The sequence below is a fragment of the Pecten maximus genome, chromosome 12 (genome assembly GCF_902652985.1).
Source record: "Pecten maximus chromosome 12, xPecMax1.1, whole genome shotgun sequence".
NCBI lineage: Eukaryota > Metazoa > Mollusca > Bivalvia > Pectinida > Pectinidae > Pecten > Pecten maximus.
The window spans coordinates 26,453,018-26,470,905 of record NC_047026.1 but is presented as its reverse complement, the minus strand read 5'-3'; the positions used below and the strand labels follow the sequence as shown (position 1 = coordinate 26,470,905).

Sequence of the window (17,888 nt, the reverse complement as noted above, 5' to 3'; positions counted from 1 at the left end):
CACTGTCAACTGTAGTAATCCTAAGGTATCAGTATACACTGTCAACCGTAGTAATCCTAAGGTATCAGTATACACTGTCAACCGTAGTAATCCTAAGGTATCAGTATACACTGTCAACCGTAGTAATCCTAAGGTACAGTATACACTGTCAACTGTAGTAATCCTAAGGTATCAGTATACACTGTCAACCGTAGTAATCCTAAGGTATCAGTATACACTGTCAACCGTAGTAATCCTAAGGTATCAGTATACACTGTCAACTGTAGTAATCCTAAGGTATCAGTATACACTGTCAACCGTAGTAATCCTAAGGTATCAATATACACTGTCAACTGTAGTAATCCTAAGGTATCAATATACACTGTCAACTGTAGTAATCCTAAGGTATCAGTATACACTGTCAACTGTAGTAATCCTAAGGTATCAATATACACTGTCAACTGTAGTAATCCTAAGGTATCAGTATACACTGTCAATCGTAGTAATCCTAAGGTATCAATATACACTGTCAACTGTAGTAATCCTAAGGTATCAATATACACTGTCAACTGTAGTAATCCTAAGGTATCAATATACACTGTCAACTGTAGTAATCCTAAGGTATCAGTATACACTGTCAACTGTAGTAATCCTAAGGTATCAATATACACTGTCAACCGTAGTAATCCTAAGGTATCAGTATACACTGTCAACTGTAGTAATCCTAAGGTATCAGTATACACTGTCAACTGTAGTAATCCTAAGGTATCAGTATACACTGTCAACTGTAGTAATCCTAAGGTATCAATATACACTGTCAACTGTAGTAATCCTAAGGTATCAATATACACTGTCAACTGTAGTAATCCTAAGGTATCAATATACACTGTCAACTGTAGTAATCCTAAGGCATCAGTATACACTGTCAACCGTAGTAATCCTAAGGTATCAGTATACACTGTCAACTGTAGTAATCCTAAGGTATCAATATACACTGTCAACTGTAGTAATCCTAAGGTATCAATATACACTGTCAACTGTAGTAATCCTAAGGTATCAATATACACTGTCAACTGTAGTAATCCTAAGGTATCAGTATACACTGTCAACTGTAGTAATCCTAAGGTATCAATATACACTGTCAACTGTAGTAATCCTAAGGTATCAATATACACTGTCAACCGTAGTAATCCTAAGGTATCAGTATACACTGTCAACTGTAGTAATCCTAAGGTATCAGTATACACTGTCAACCGTAGTAATCCTAAGGTATCAGTATACACTGTCAACCGTAGTAATCCTAAGGTACAGTATACACTGTCAACTGTAGTAATCCTAAGGTATCAGTATACACTGTCAACCGTAGTAATCCTAAGGTATCAGTATACACTGTCAACCGTAGTAATCCTAAGGTACAGTATACACTGTCAACTGTAGTAATCCTAAGGTATCAGTATACACTGTCAACCGTAGTAATCCTAAGGTATCAGTATACACTGTCAACTGTAGTAATCCTAAGGTATCAGTATACACTGTCAACCGTAGTAATCCTAAGGTATCAGTATACACTGTCAACTGTAGTAATCCTAAGGTATCAGTATACACTGTCAACTGTAGTAATCCTAAGGTATCAGTATACACTGTCAACCGTAGTAATCCTAAGGTATCAGTATACACTGTCAACTGTAGTAATTCTAAGGTATCAATATACACTGTCAACTGTAGTAATCCTAATGACTAGTGTGACATAGCAGGTCTGCCTTTGTTCTTTAATATCTAGGATCATGCTATATTTTATATCAGTGATAAGTCATAAGATAGTTGTTTCATATTAAAATTTCTCATTTCAGAACCAGCTGGCTATTCTTACGAAGTTCCTGCAAACAGCCCAGATATGTAAGGATATGAGGAACTATGGAACATGTCTTGCCATCTTAGACGGTCTAGAAAACCTGATAGTCAAGCAGCTTCCTGCTTGGCGCAACCTGCAGGGAAAATGTGTCACCATCATGGAGGAACTTTCCTCTGTCAGGGTAAGAAAGTTTGTCAGTCAGGGTAAGATAACTCCTCTGTCAGGGTAAGATAACTCCTCTGTAAGGGTAAGATAACTCCTCTGTCAGGGTGAGATAACTCCTCTGTAAGGGTAAGATAACTCCTCTGTCAGGGTGAGATAACTCCTCTGTCAGGGTAAGATAACTCCTCTGTCAGGGTAAGATAACTCCTCTGTCAGGGTAAGATAACTCCTCTGTCAGGGTGAGATAACTCCTCTGTAAGGGTGAGATAACTCCTCTGTCAGGGTGAGATAACTCCTCTGTAAGGGTGAGATAACTCCTCTGTAAGGGTGAGATAACTCCTCTGTCAGGGTGAGATAACTCCTCTGTAAGGGTGAGATAACTCCTCTGTAAGGGTGAGATAACTCCTCTGTCAGGGTGAGATAACTCCTCTGTAAGGGTAAGATAACTCCTCTGTCAGGGTGAGATAACTCCTCTGTAAGGGTGAGATAACTCCTCTGTCAGGGTGAGATAACTCCTCTGTCAGGGTTAGATCTCCTCTGTCAGGGTAAGATAACTCCTCTGTCAGGGTAAGATAACTCCTCTGTCAGGGTGAGATAACTCCTCTGTCAGGGTTAGATAACTCCTCTGTAAGGGTGAGATAACTCCTCTGTCAGGGTGAGATAACTCCTCTGTCAGGGTGAGATAACTCCTCTGTCAGGGTAAGATAACTCCTCTGTCAGGGTGAGATAACTCCTCTGTCAGGGTGAGATAACTCCTCTGTCAGAGGAGATTAATATAATGATCAATCCTCCTACCTTGATAGTGTGATAGAGAAATCTCTAACTTTAGGGGTGGTATTATTGGTTTTCTAACCGAAAGCTCTGCCAAAGTGGTTCACTGTAGGTGAAACATGAGACAAATCCAGAATCTCTTCTTGAAGAGGGAAGATTCTTAAGCATTCACTAGTTGTTAATGTGACACATTTTCTTTTAAGTTTGATAGAATGTTTCATTGAATATTTGAATGATACATGCATGAACAGGTTTAATGTTCTGTTAAGTTATTTTGTAAAATTACCACTTTGCAGCAATTTACTTATCAATTTAAATAAACCCAGAGTCATTTGCATATCTGTTATATTCACTTCAAAGTGTACAAGGCAGCTAAACGATGTAATAACTTACAGCACTAACAGCTTAAATAATAATTATATTTCAGATATCATTGAAATATGTACTATAAAGAAATTTCTCCTTTTCAGCTCTTCCTCAAGAATGATGGAATGGCTATAACTAGTGTCGCCAACAGCCATCTCCTTCCCACAATTCCATCTGTTTTACTCTTCCTGTTCCATGTCCAGCAACAAGAGTTTGGAAGTTTTCAGCTCGCCAATGGAATGTTCAAATGGAGCAAAATCAGGTACATAAAATGTCAGATATCATCTAGTCATACACAGTTCGGTAGGTCAATGGAATACCTCCACACACAGTTCAGTAGGTCAATGGAATACCTCCACACACAGTTCAGTAGGTCAATGGAATACCTCCATACACAGTTCAGTAAGTCAATGGAATACCTCCATACACAGTTCAGTAAGTCAATGGAATACCTCCATACACAGTTCAGTAAGTCAATGGAATACCTCCGTACACAGTTCAGTAGGTCAATGGAATACCTCCGTACACAGTTCAGTAGGTCAATGGAATATCTCCACACACAGTTCAGTAGGTCAATGGAATACCTTCATACACAGTTCAATAGGTCAATGGAATACCTCCATACACAGTTCAGTAGGTCAATGGAATACCTCCACACATAGTTCAGTAGGTCAATGGAATATCTCCACACCCAGTTCAGTAGGTTAATGGAATACCTTCACACACAGTTCAGTAAGTCTATGGAATACCTCCACACACAGTTCAGTAGGTCAATGGAATACCTCCACACACAGTTCAGAAGGTCAATGGAATACCTCAAAAAACAGTTCAGTAAGTCAATGGAATACCTCCATACACAGTTCAGTAGGTCAATGGAATACCTCCACACACAGTTCAGAAGGTCAATGGAATACCTCAATACACAGTTCAGTAAGTCAATGGAATACCTCCATACACAGTTCAGTAGGTCAATGGAATACCTCCATACACAGTTCAGTAAGTCAATGGAATACCTCCATACACAGTTCAGTAAGTCAATGGAATACCTCCGTACACAGTTCAGTAGGTCAATGGAATACCTCCGTACACAGTTCAGTAGGTCAATGGAATATCTCCACACACAGTTCAGTAGGTCAATGGAATACCTCCATACACAGTTCAATAGGTCAATGGAATACCTCCATACACAGTTCAGTAGGTCAATGGAATACCTCCACACATAGTTCAGTAGGTCAATGGAATATCTCCACACCCAGTTCAGTAGGTTAATGGAATACCTTCACACACAGTTCAGTAAGTCTATGGAATACCTCCACACACAGTTCAGTAGGTCAATGGAATACCTCCACACACAGTTCAGAAGGTCAATGGAATACCTCAAAAAACAGTTCAGTAAGTCAATGGAATACCTCCATACACAGTTCAGTAGGTCAATGGAATACCTCCACACACAGTTCAGAAGGTCAATGGAATACCTCAATACACAGTTCAGTAGGTCAATGGAATACCTCCATACACAGTTCAGTAGGTCAATGGAATACCTCCATACACAGTTCAGTAAGTCAATGGAATACCTCCATACACAGTTCAGTAAGTCAATGGAATACCTCCATACACAGTTCAGTAAGTCAATGGAATACCTCCGTACACAGTTCAGTAGGTCAATGGAATACCTCCGTACACAGTTCAGTAGGTCAATGGAATATCTCCACACACAGTTCAGTAGGTCAATGGAATACCTTCATACACAGTTCAATAGGTCAATGGAATACCTCCATACACAGTTCAGTAGGTCAATGGAATACCTCCACACATAGTTCAGTAGGTCAATGGAATATCTCCACACCCAGTTCAGTAGGTTAATGGAATACCTTCACACACAGTTCAGTAAGTCTATGGAATACCTCCACACACAGTTCAGTAGGTCAATGGAATACCTCCACACACAGTTCAGAAGGTCAATGGAATACCTCAAAAAACAGTTCAGTAAGTCAATGGAATACCTCCATACACAGTTCAGTAGGTCAATGGAATACCTCCACACACAGTTCAGAAGGTCAATGGAATACCTCAATACACAGTTCAGTAAGTCAATGGAATACCTCCATACACAGTTCAGTAGGTCAATGGAATACCTCCATACACAGTTCAGTAAGTCAATGGAATACCTCCATACACAGTTCAGTAAGTCAATGGAATACCTCCGTACACAGTTCAGTAGGTCAATGGAATACCTCCGTACACAGTTCAGTAGGTCAATGGAATATCTCCACACACAGTTCAGTAGATCAATGGAATACCTCCATACACAGTTCAATAGGTCAATGGAATACCTCCATACACAGTTCAGTAGGTCAATGGAATACCTCCACACATAGTTCAGTAGGTCAATGGAATATCTCCACACCCAGTTCAGTAGGTTAATGGAATACCTTCACACACAGTTCAGTAAGTCTATGGAATACCTCCACACACAGTTCAGTAGGTCAATGGAATACCTCCACACACAGTTCAGAAGGTCAATGGAATACCTCAAAAAACAGTTCAGTAAGTCAATGGAATACCTCCATACACAGTTCAGTAGGTCAATGGAATACCTCCACACACAGTTCAGAAGGTCAATGGAATACCTCAATACACAGTTCAGTAAGTCAATGGAATACCTCCATACACAGTTCAGTAGGTCAATGGAATACCTCAATACACAGTTCAGTAAGTCAATGGAATACCTCAATACACAGTTCAGTAGGTCAATGGAATACCTCCATACACAGTTCAGTAGGTCAATGGAATACCTCAATACACAGTTCAGTAGGTCAATGGAATACCTCCACACACAGTTCAGAAGGTCAATGAAATATCTCCACACCCAGTTCAGTAGTTTAATGGAATACCTTCACACACAGTTCAGTAAGTCAATGGAATACCTACACACACAGTTCAGTAAGTCAATGGAATACCTCCATACACAGTTCAGTAGGTTAATGGAATACCTCCACACACAGTTCAGAAGGTCAATGGAATACCTCCACACACAGTTCAGTAAGTCAATGGAATACCTCAATACACAGTTCAGTAGGTCAATGGAATACCTCCATACACAGTTCAGTAGGTTAATGGAATACCTCCATACACAGTTCAGTAGGTCAATGGAATACCTCCACACACAGTTCAGTAAGTCTATGGAATACCTCCACACACAGTTCAGTAGGTCAATGGAATACCTCCACACACAGTTCAGAAGGTCAATGGAATACCTCAATACACAGTTCAGTAAGTCAATGGAATACCTCCATACACAGTTCAGTAGGTCAATGGAATACCTCCACACACAGTTCAGAAGGTCACTCAATACACAGTTCAGTAAGTCAATGGAATACCTCCATACACAGTTCAGTAGGTCAATGGAATACCTCAATACACAGTTCAGTAAGTCAATGGAATACCTCAATACACAGTTCAGTAGGTCAATGGAATACCTCCATACACAGTTCAGTAGGTCAATGGAATACCTCAATACACAGTTCAGTAGGTCAATGGAATACCTCCACACACAGTTCAGAAGGTCAATGAAATATCTCCACACCCAGTTCAGTAGTTTAATGGAATACCTTCACACACAGTTCAGTAAGTCAATGGAATACCTACACACACAGTTCAGTAAGTCAATGGAATACCTCCATACACAGTTCAGTAGGTTAATGGAATACCTCCACACACAGTTCAGAAGGTCAATGGAATACCTCCACACACAGTTCAGTAAGTCAATGGAATACCTCAATACACAGTTCAGTAGGTCAATGGAATACCTCCATACACAGTTCAGTAGGTTAATGGAATACCTCCATACACAGTTCAGTAGGTCAATGGAATACCTCCACACACAGTTCAGAAGGTCAATGGAATACCTCCACACACAGTTCAGAAGTTCAATGGAATACCTCCACACACAGTTCGGTAGGTCAATGGAATACCTCAATACACAGTTCAGTAAGTCAATGGAATACCTCCATACACAGTTCAGTAGGTTAATGGAATACCTCAATACACAGTTCAGTAGGTCAATGGAATACCTCAATACACAGTTCAGTAGGTCAATGGAATACCTCCATACACAGTTCAGTAGGTCAATGGAATACCTCCATACACAGTTCAGTAGGTTAATGGAATACCTCCATACACAGTTCAGTAAGTCAATGGAATACCTCCATACACAGTTCAGTAGGTCAATGGAATACCTCCATACACAGTTCAGTAGGTCAATGGAATACCTCCGTACACAGTTCAGTAGGTCAATGGAATACCTCCACACACAGTTTGGTAGGTCAATGGAATACCTCCATACACAGTTCAGTAAGTCAATGGAATACCTCCATACACAGTTCAGTAGGTCAATGGAATACCTCCACACACAGTTCAGTAGGTCAATGGAATACCTGTACACACAGTTCAGTAAGTCAATGGAATACCTCCGTACACAGTTCAGTAGGTCAATGGAATACCTCCACACACAGTTCAGTAGGTCAATGGAATACCTCCACACACAGTTCAGTAGGTCAATGGAATACCTCCACACACAGTTCAGTAAGTCAATGGAATACCTCCATACACAGTTCAGTAAGTCAATGGAATACCTCCATACACAGTTCAATAGGTCAATGGAATACCTCCATACACAGTTCAGAAGCTTAATGGAATACCTCCATACACAGTTCAGTAAGTCAATGGAATACCTCCATACACAGTTCAGAAGCTTAATGGAATACCTCCATACACAGTTCAGTAAGTCAATGGAATACCTCCATACACAGTTCAGAAGCTTAATGGAATACCTCCATACACAGTTCAGTAAGTCAATGGAATACCTCCATAGACAGTTCAGTAAGTCAATGGAATACCTCCATACACAGTTCAGTAAGTCAATGGAATACCTCCATACACAGTTCAGTAGGTTAATGGAATACCTCCATACACAGTTCAGAAGGTTAATGGAATACCTCCAGACACAGTTCAGTAGGTCAATGGAATACCTCCAGACACAGTTCAGTAAGTCAATGGAATACCTCCATACACTGTAACATGTGTGAAGTGACAACCCATTGTGACTACCCATGTTTAATATCCACCTGACTCTTTGTATATAATGACCACTTGTCTATCGCCTACCTGTGTTTAATGACCCCGTCTACTGACAACCTGTGTTTAATGACCCCGTCTACTGACAACCTGTGTTTAATTACCCCCTGTCTACTGACAACCTGTGTTTAATGACCACCTGTTTACTATATGTGTATAATGACCACCTGTCTACTGATTACCTGTAGAAAATGACCACTTGTCTACTGATTACCTGTATATAATGACCACCTGTCTACTGATTATCTGTGTATAATGACCACCTGTCTACTGATTACTTTGTACCTGTATATAATGACCACCTGTCTACTTTGTACCTGTATATAATGACCACCTGTCTACTGATTATCTGTGTATAATGACCACCTGTCTACTGATTACCTGTGTATAATGACCACCTGTTTACTGATTACCTGTATATAATGACCACCTGTCTACTGATTATCTGTGTATAATGACCACCTGTCTACTGCTTACTTTGTACCTGTATATAATGACCACCTGTCTACTTTGTACCTGTATATAATGACCACCTGTCTACTTTGTACCTGTATATAATGACCACCTGTCTACTGATTATCTGTGTATAATGACCACCTGTCTACTGATTACCTGTGTAAGATGACCACCTGTCTACTGATTATCTGTGTATAATGACCACCTGTCTACTGATTACCTGTGTAAGATGACCACCTGTCTACTGATTATCTGTGTATAATGACCACCTGTCTACTGATTACCTGTATATAATGACCACCTGTCTTCTGATTACCTGTGTAAGATGACCACCTGTCTACTGATTATCTGTGTATAATGGCCAGCACTATACAATCACTATTTTAAGAATGCCTGATTTTTTCTGTTCTTACCTATAACTATTAGTATTGTAATATTGTTATTTTTTTCATTTTAGGTCCATCAGTAAAATCATAGACCAGATAAGGATTTTCAAACACCATTTGTATGGCTTTGAACCTGACTTTGACCTTCAGGATGACCTACAACTACGTATACGAGAGTTCGGAGGTCAGGATATTCACCAGATAGCTGCACAGCATCATACAAACTATCAAAAAATGCCCTCTGGTGGTATCAGTGGTGCTTTTAGAAAGATGAAAGGGAAACTACAGTCAAAGTGAGGCTGGAATCATCCTGAGGCTGTATACAAATACAAAGATATTACAAATCATCCCTTAAGATTAAAGAAGCTAAACGAAAGTCAGAGTGCCATCGAAAGAGGCTTGTATGGCTGTAAATCTTTCTCAAGATGAAATAGAAGTTTAAGTCAAAGTGAAACACCATCCACTCAAGAGGCTTCAATGGCTGTAAATCTTTCTCAAGGTGACAGAGGCTTAAGTGAAAGTGAGGCTAAAAGGTCTAGCAAGGAAAAAGGAAAGCCAGAATCCAAAGGAGAACATCGTATAGAGTGACATTCCACGATTAATAAGAATGTCAATACAAAGTGATTAACGATTGTGAGTGTAATCAGCAAAAGTTTAACAATCGGAACTTGACAACGGTTCCTCGAGACTACTACAGGGTCTTTAACAACGAAAAAGTGCAATGATATGTCATGTACCATGTGATGGTCGGTTAGTACAGAGGCCACTCTGGACAGGTTTTGTCACTGGCTATTGACTGCCGTATATCTATCTAAGACTGCCTACAGTAATAACAAAGTCTTGTGCCAATTATAGACTGGTTTATTGTCCAGTGTTCCCGTTATCCCAGCCTAGGACAGGCTTAACATGTTCCCGTTATCCCAGCCTAGGACAGGCTTAACATGTTACAGTTATCCCAGCCTAGGACAGGCTTAACATGTTACAGTTATCCCAGCCTAGGACAGGCTTAACATGTTACAGTTATCCCAGCCTAGGACAGGCTTAACATGTTACAGTTATCCCAGCCTAGGACAGGCTTAACATGTTACAGTTATCCCAGCCTAGGACAGGCTTAACATGTTACAGTTATCCCAGCCTAGGACAGGCTTAACATGTTACAGTTATCCCAGCCTAGGACAGGCTTAACATGTTACAGTTATCCCAGCCTAGGACAGGCTTAACATGTTACAGTTATCCCAGCCTAGGACAGGCTTAACATGTTACAGTTATCCCAGCCTAGGACAGGCTTAACATGTTACAGTTATCCCAGCCTAGGACAGGCTTGACATGTTACAGTTATCCCAGCCTAGGACAGGCTTAACATGTTACAGTTATCCCAGCCTAGGACAGGCTTAACATGTTACAGTTATCCCAGCCTAGGACAGGCTTAACATGTTACAGTTATCCCAGCCTAGGACAGGCTTAACATGTTACAGTTATCCCAGCCTAGGACAGGCTTAACATGTTACAGTTATCCCAGCCTAGGACAGGCTTGACATGTTACAGTTATCCCAGCCTAGGACAGGCTTAACATGTTACAGTTATCCCAGCCTAGAATAACCAATCATACATCATATTTCAAAAGACCACAGCCTTATTGGTCCATCATTTTACAAAGCACTACTATATATTATACTAATAATATATAATCATTTACATGTGTATATATATATATAGGGTCTAATAAGTAATAATGACGGCATAGGTACTGGATCCTAACAAACAAATGTTTGTTGGATGCGTATTACTAGAAATAGATAATTGTCAAGTAGTAATAACGACAGTATATAGACAAGTAAATTGCCAAATTTATGAGTCAATCTGTGCCTTTATCAAGACACAAGTAATTACAAACGATCACATATAGACATAGAACATGGAACAGTTAAATAAATCTATATATATGGCCATTTATAAGTTATGAAATATAATGCATTTAAAAACAGTTTATCCCATATTGAATTTTCCCCGACTTAAAATTAGATATATACATGTAACAGATTTATATAGACACTGTACCTGTGTTGAATTTTTCTCACATTTGTATATGTTTACTATTTGTCTCACTCCTCGTTAAATTTATCCTAACATTTTGAGTTGGATGAAAATAAAGCAGGAATAGACAAATGACCTATTTGATGTGATACATGTCTTACCTGTATCATTTGTGTGAGAGCTTCGTTTTGTGTATTACCAGTTCTAACCTAATGACTACAAAACTTGCCAAAAGTCTCAAAGAACAAATCTTTGATAAATAATAAATGAATTTTTGATAGTTGAATTCAGTGATTGTATTGTAATATCATGTTTTACGGCCATCAACAATTTGAGTCAATTAGGGCCAAGTAAGTCAGTGAATGGACTAGAACCAGCAATATGTAAATCAGGTCGTTATAATGGGGTATAATACATGTGCTATGTATTAAGATCATCTTCTGTAATTTGTATATTTTCAGAAACCTATGTTTTCTTGATAATTGCCTTTGTACAGATTTTCTCTGTATGATATATTCAGTGCTAACTTCTTGTGTCAGGTGGAATAGGCTGTGTGAAATCTTAATTAATATGCAATATATAACTGTTTTATTATGATATCATACACATTGTTGAAAATCTTGCCAGTCCTCAGTTAACCTGAACTTTGATTATTGAAGACAATCATTTGTACAGAATAATATTGTTGTATACACCCTGTATATATCGAAGCAATAACAGGTATATACCATATATATAAACAGTTTGTATTATTTTATAATTTTATTATTATTATTATTTTCCTCATTAACCTCATTAATATAGGTACTTCACAACTGATACATTCCTGTACATTGTACATCCATATGCCCCTCTTTTTCATTTTCACATTATGAAACTGGACAGAACCATCACTGTATAAAAATGTCAATTTCACCAATTCAATATCAGGATTTCTTAGTATTAAAATACAAAATATTGCAACCTTTTTTAGGTTGAAGAATAAAATCAGTTCATCAACTACATGTAAAATGATCAAAATATACATGTACCAGTATTATATATGGTGAATGTCATTTAGTGCTTTCAAAAAGCTTATTCTGTATAAATACTTGTTAGGGTGTCTTTCAGAGAGAGAAAAGTAATAACATTCAGAATTACCATACTTGTCCTGTAATAACATTCAGAATTACCATACTTGTCCTGTAAAAACATTCAGAATTACCATACCTGTCCTGTAAAAACATTCAGAATTACCATACTTGTCCTGTAAAAACATTCAGAATTACCATACCTGTCCTGTAAAAAGGGGCCAATACAGTATGCCTTCCAATTAATATGCGAGTCTTACATAAATATATACACGTATACATGTATTACCAAGCGTGGGTTTATTGCTAGATAAATATGGTACTTTGTTTCAGTTTATCAGGGTGTAGAATCGTATATACATACGATGTATATTACTGTGTTAGGACCATGTATCATTGTTACAATATGCAACCAACATTCCTAAAATATTTTTGTTTCTGTATATCTTCAACTTTCTTGCAATATGATCAATCTTGTGTTATCCATAATTACATAAAGTATATGTGAAATCTGGCATCATGATGATTGATAATTTTTCTACATTCAATTTTTCTACCTTCTGCAGATTCAAACCTTGCTAAAGCAGTGCCTTACAGACATATATGAATTCACCTAAATTCGATCCAGATTCAAAATCTTCTGTTTAAAAAGAAACTTTTATTTAACCTTCCTTTTGTTTAGTTTTTTGATGTTTTTTTAACGTTTCTCGACGACCAATGTCAATCACGCGATCTGTGACTATCATAACAGATATACTGTGTTTTTTCTTTGGTAGTGTTATTATTATTACGAATGAATTCTGACTTTATGTCAAATACCTTTTAAACAATATTCTGTAATTATCCTAATTTTAAAGTTGCTAAAAGCTTCAACCCAATTATACATCGGAAATTAAATGTACCTGGTACAAAAATGTTCTATAACGAGCAAATCATGACATTATTTTATCTTATTATACTGCAATTTATATCTGATCCGGAGTAGTCTCCCTTACCTTCCCTGTCGGTCGAAAGGCAGTAGATTTGACGGAGGAGGGAGAGTATTTTCAGGCATTATCAGAATGACATGTAAAACAGGGAGACAGGGCTGACAGTCAAGTGTTCATACAAAACCCAACATTACATTTAGTATATTTAACACATCTATTATATTAATTACGCTCATGTAATTTCTCGTTAACAAACCTGTACAGAGTCTATATCTATCTTATCTGTGATATTCTATGTTAACTTTACAAACTCCTTGTATATACATGTAAAGATCTAACACCAGTTTTGATATTATATTTAATACTTTTTTAAATAAACATTGTTGTCTTTTTGTTCATATTTACATCCGTACTACCGTTAATAAATGCGGCTGAGACCAGTTTTTTCATTATCATCTACCTGCATATTAAAGTTTCTGTATTATGATTTTTCAAAGTGAATTGATAGAGAAAAACATTTTTTCCTGAATTACATGTTTGGTTCTGACACATGGTGGCCAGTAGATCTTCAATATCAAATGTAACGTTTTATTAATGCCTAAATTTAAAAAAAAAATCTGGTCAGTATATTACCATGCATAGTTTCTATTATTAAGAGAACTCAGTCCCGATATCATTACCATTGTTTTCATTAACATATTTGATTCAAAATGAATTAACTACAAGAATTTTTTAACAAGATGATGAAATATTAAAAAAGATATTTATGTTGATTTGAAATAACTGGTTTCTTGTCCTTTATAGATTTGTTTACACACATACATTAAATGTTTGATACATATATTATGTTATATGATTGACTTGTGTTATAATTAAATACAGTTATATAATGTACAAGTACCATACTATGTACTCAAAAGTTGCCGCGTATAAAGTTATTAAAATACTGCATATACAGCAAAATTGTTGTAGTCTTTATTTATAACTCAACACATCAGATATGTAACAACACTTTTTAGCTCACCTGCTGAAGGGCAAGTGAACTTATGCTGTGATGTTACGTCCGTCGTCCGTTTGTCCGTCAGGCCTTCTGGTGTCAGCTTTTTCCTTTAAACAACTTGTTCACAATAACCATTAGGCACAGAGACCTGATATTGGTCCTGTAGCATGCTTGGGTGAAGGGCTACCAAGTTTGTTCAGCTTAATGACCTTGGCTTACATTCAAGGTCACAGCAGTCAAATAGGTTAAAATCTTGAAACTACTTCTCAATAACCAAGGGGCCAAGGGAGTTGATATTTGGCCTGTAGCATGCTAAGATGAAAATCTATCAAGTTTGTTCAAATAAATAACCTTGATATACATTCAAGGTCATAGGGTCAAATAGGCTAAAATCTTAAAATGACATCATTTCAATAACTAATAGGTCCACAGAGTTGATATTGAGCATGTAGCAATTGCTTGGATGAAGGGATACCATGTTTTTCCAAATGAATGACCTTGACTGACATTCTGAGATTAGCCCGATTCACATTGCGTGGAAATTAATTTTAAATTGATAACGGTGACCTTGACCTTTGACCTTTAGGCCAAAAATGCAGTCGCAAATAAGACTGACTCTAAGGAAACACAATGGGTTTGATTGATCCAAGGCAGTTCATTTAATTGTCACATGAAAATTAACTATTGATACTAATTAGTGATTCGTTGACCTTCAAACCTGAAATTACATTGTTAGCTCTTTCAGTAAGGAAGTTAAATGGTCCACAGGAACTTCCTCATTAAAGTGTCTCAGTTGTAGTCGTTAGAGTTGTATACACAGGAGACTAAGTAACTCTAATTATTGGAGAGGGAGGCAACTGGAACAACTCCAAAGTATTAGAGAGGGGGGCAACTGGAAACTGGAACAACTCCAAAGTATTAGAGAGGGGACAATTAACTCTAAAAGTATAAGAGAGGGGAGCAACTGGAAACTGGAACAACTCCAAAGTATTAGAGAGGGGACAACTCTAAAAGTATTAGAGAGGGGGGACAACTAGAAACAGGAACGATTCCAAAGTATTAGAGGGGGCAACTCTAAAGTATTAGAGATTATTAGAGAGGGGGGGGGGGGGGGGGGGGGGGAAGAGACAACTGGAAACGGGAACAACTCTAAAGTATTAGAGAGGGGGACAGCTCTATAAGTATTAGAGAGGGAGGACAGCTCTTTAAGTATTAGAGTGGGAGACAACTCTAAAAGTATAAGAGAGGGGGGACAACGGGAACAACTCTAAAGTATTAGAGAGGGGGGACAACTGGAAATGGGAACAATTCCAAAGTATTAGAGGGGTGGGGTGGGGGGGGGGGGGGGGGGGGGGGGGGGGTAACTCTAAGTATTAAAGTATTAGAGAGGGGGACAACTCTAAAGTATTAGAGAGGGGAGACAACTGGAAATGGGAACAATTCCAAAGTATTAGGGGGGGGGGGGGGGGTTAACTCTAAGTATTAAAGTATTAGAGAGGGGGACAACTCTAAAGTATTAGAGAGGGGAGACAACTGGAAACTGGAAACTCTCAAGTATTAGAGAGGGGGACAACTGGAAGCTGGAACAAGTATTAGAGAGGGGGGCAACTCTAAAGTATAAGGGAAAGGGGGACAACTCTAAAGTATTAGAGAGGGGGGACAACCAGAAACTGTAACAACTCGAAAGTATCAGAGAGGGGGGCAACTGGAAACTAGAACAACTCTAAAGTATTAGAGAGAGGGGACCAACTTTAAAGTATTAGAGAGGGGGAGGGGGCAACTGGAAACTGGAATAAGAGAGAGGGCGACAACTGGAAGCTGGAACAACTATAAAGTATTAGAGAGGGGGGACAACTGGAAACTGGAAAAACTATAAAGTATTAGAGAGAGGGGACCAACTCTAAAGTATTAGAGAGGGGGGCAACTGGAAACTGGAATAAGAGAGGGGGGACAACTGGAAACTGGAACAACTATAAAGTATTAGAGAGGGGGGGGGGGGGGGGGGGGGGGCAACTGGAAACTGGAATAAGAGAGGGGGACAACTGGAAACTGGAACAACTATAAAGTATTAGAGAGAGGGGGTCAACTGGAAACTGGAAAAACTATAAAGTATTAGAGAGAGGGGGGGGGGGGGGGCAACTGTAAACTGGAACAACACTAAGACAATTTGAAACTGGAACAACTCTAAAGTATTTGAGAGGGGGAGGGGGGGGGGCGGAGCAACGCAACTCTAAAAGTATTAGAGAAGGGGGGGCCAACTCCAAAATATTAGAGAGGGGGGACATCTGGAAACTAAGAAAGATCAAAGAATCCATCCAGATAAGGATTAGGAAAGTGGAATGATGAATACAGAAAAGGGGGTAACAAAATGAGTCATCTTCATGGCTATATTTTTTGTCACCTGCAACGGAAGTCATTAAAGAGAGACTACATGGTACACTGTACAACATAATTTTCCCCGGCGGCGAGAACAGCAGCATCATGTGGTCCATATTTAACTATTAGTTTTATGTTTAGATCTGTTACTCAAAAAATGTCAATGTAACTTTAACAAAACTTGGTATATAGTTCGATTACATATCTAGTGGACATCTCAACACAGCCTTCATTTATGAAATATCATCCATTTGTCAAGTGACTGGAAATCAAGGATGCCGGAAATCTGAACATTGAAGTATTATTGAATTTTGATAATTTGATTTTGGAAAATTATCACTCATCCTTGAGTTTCCTATTGTAGTATAGCAGCAATGTGAATGTAAGACTGAATATTTTTGTCAAGGTCAATATTGCCTCTGGGATATATCCATGAACATTTGGGTTAAAGTTTCATATTTTTCAAATACATAAAACTGTATTTTAAATATTCTTAATTTTCAAATCTTTGTTTTGAATTAGGGTAAAAGTTTAATAATTTTGAATTTTGATTATTTGATTTTGGGAAACTATTGCTCATGCATCCCTTCAGGTAAGTATATTGTTCTATATATACATAATGTACATGTACTTATCTAAAGGGTTAACACCACTTTAATTTCTATATTTTGTTTATGACAAGTTTATAATCAAATGTACATATCATGTGTGAGTAGCTTTCTGGCAAGGAAGAATATTTCATTTTATTTTTGGTTCAGTTTTCTGGAAGATCAAAGTTGTTCACTTTCTGGTAAGATAAAGTTGTTCTTTTACTGGTAAATTGAAATTGTCACTTTTCTGGTAAATTAAAGTTGTTTGTTTTTCTGGTAAATTAAAGTTGTTCCTTTTCTGGTAAATTAAAATTGTTTTCTGACTACAAGAATTAAAGAGCAGTATTTCTTCCATGCCACCCATACAATGTACCTACAGTATATAGTTTTCTTATATATACATATACTGATTGTCAATACTCTTAATTTCTAAATTAGACAAATATTCTACAATATCATATTTTAGAAAATTACCAGTTATATTTTCAATGTCAGATGATTCATAATGTATGCCATTCAAATCAGGAATATAGAACAGCTGAATTTGAATTGTGTTGGGTACGTGGCATTTAATTGTAGTCTCATATAAAAAGGAAAATTGAAAGCATTAATTCCATCTTTATTTTACATTTGTACATCGTTTACAACTGCTGACAATCAACATATACAATATATAGCTTGGTAGAGTTTTTATCAATTATGATAGGCCCTATACTTAGATATATTATTGAGCTATTCAAATAGTCATTTAATACATATAGATCTATATATATAATATAAC

The 17,888-nt window shown here is 37.8% G+C and overlaps 1 protein-coding gene across 2 annotated transcripts in view; it reads left to right on the top strand.

The window, feature by feature from the left end:
• Positions 1-13,796, top strand: part of LOC117339167 (kinase non-catalytic C-lobe domain-containing protein 1-like) — a 77,698-nt gene extending 63,902 nt beyond the window's left edge. For both annotated transcript variants that reach the window (XM_033900605.1, XM_033900604.1), the window contains 3 exons: positions 1,830-2,012; positions 3,235-3,392; positions 9,180-13,796. In XM_033900605.1, coding sequence (XP_033756496.1) covers positions 1,830-2,012; positions 3,235-3,392; positions 9,180-9,405 — 567 coding nt within the window. In that variant the 3' untranslated portion in view covers positions 9,406-13,796. The remainder of the gene's footprint in view (positions 1-1,829; positions 2,013-3,234; positions 3,393-9,179) is intronic.
• The last annotated feature ends 4,092 nt before the right edge of the window (positions 13,797-17,888 follow it).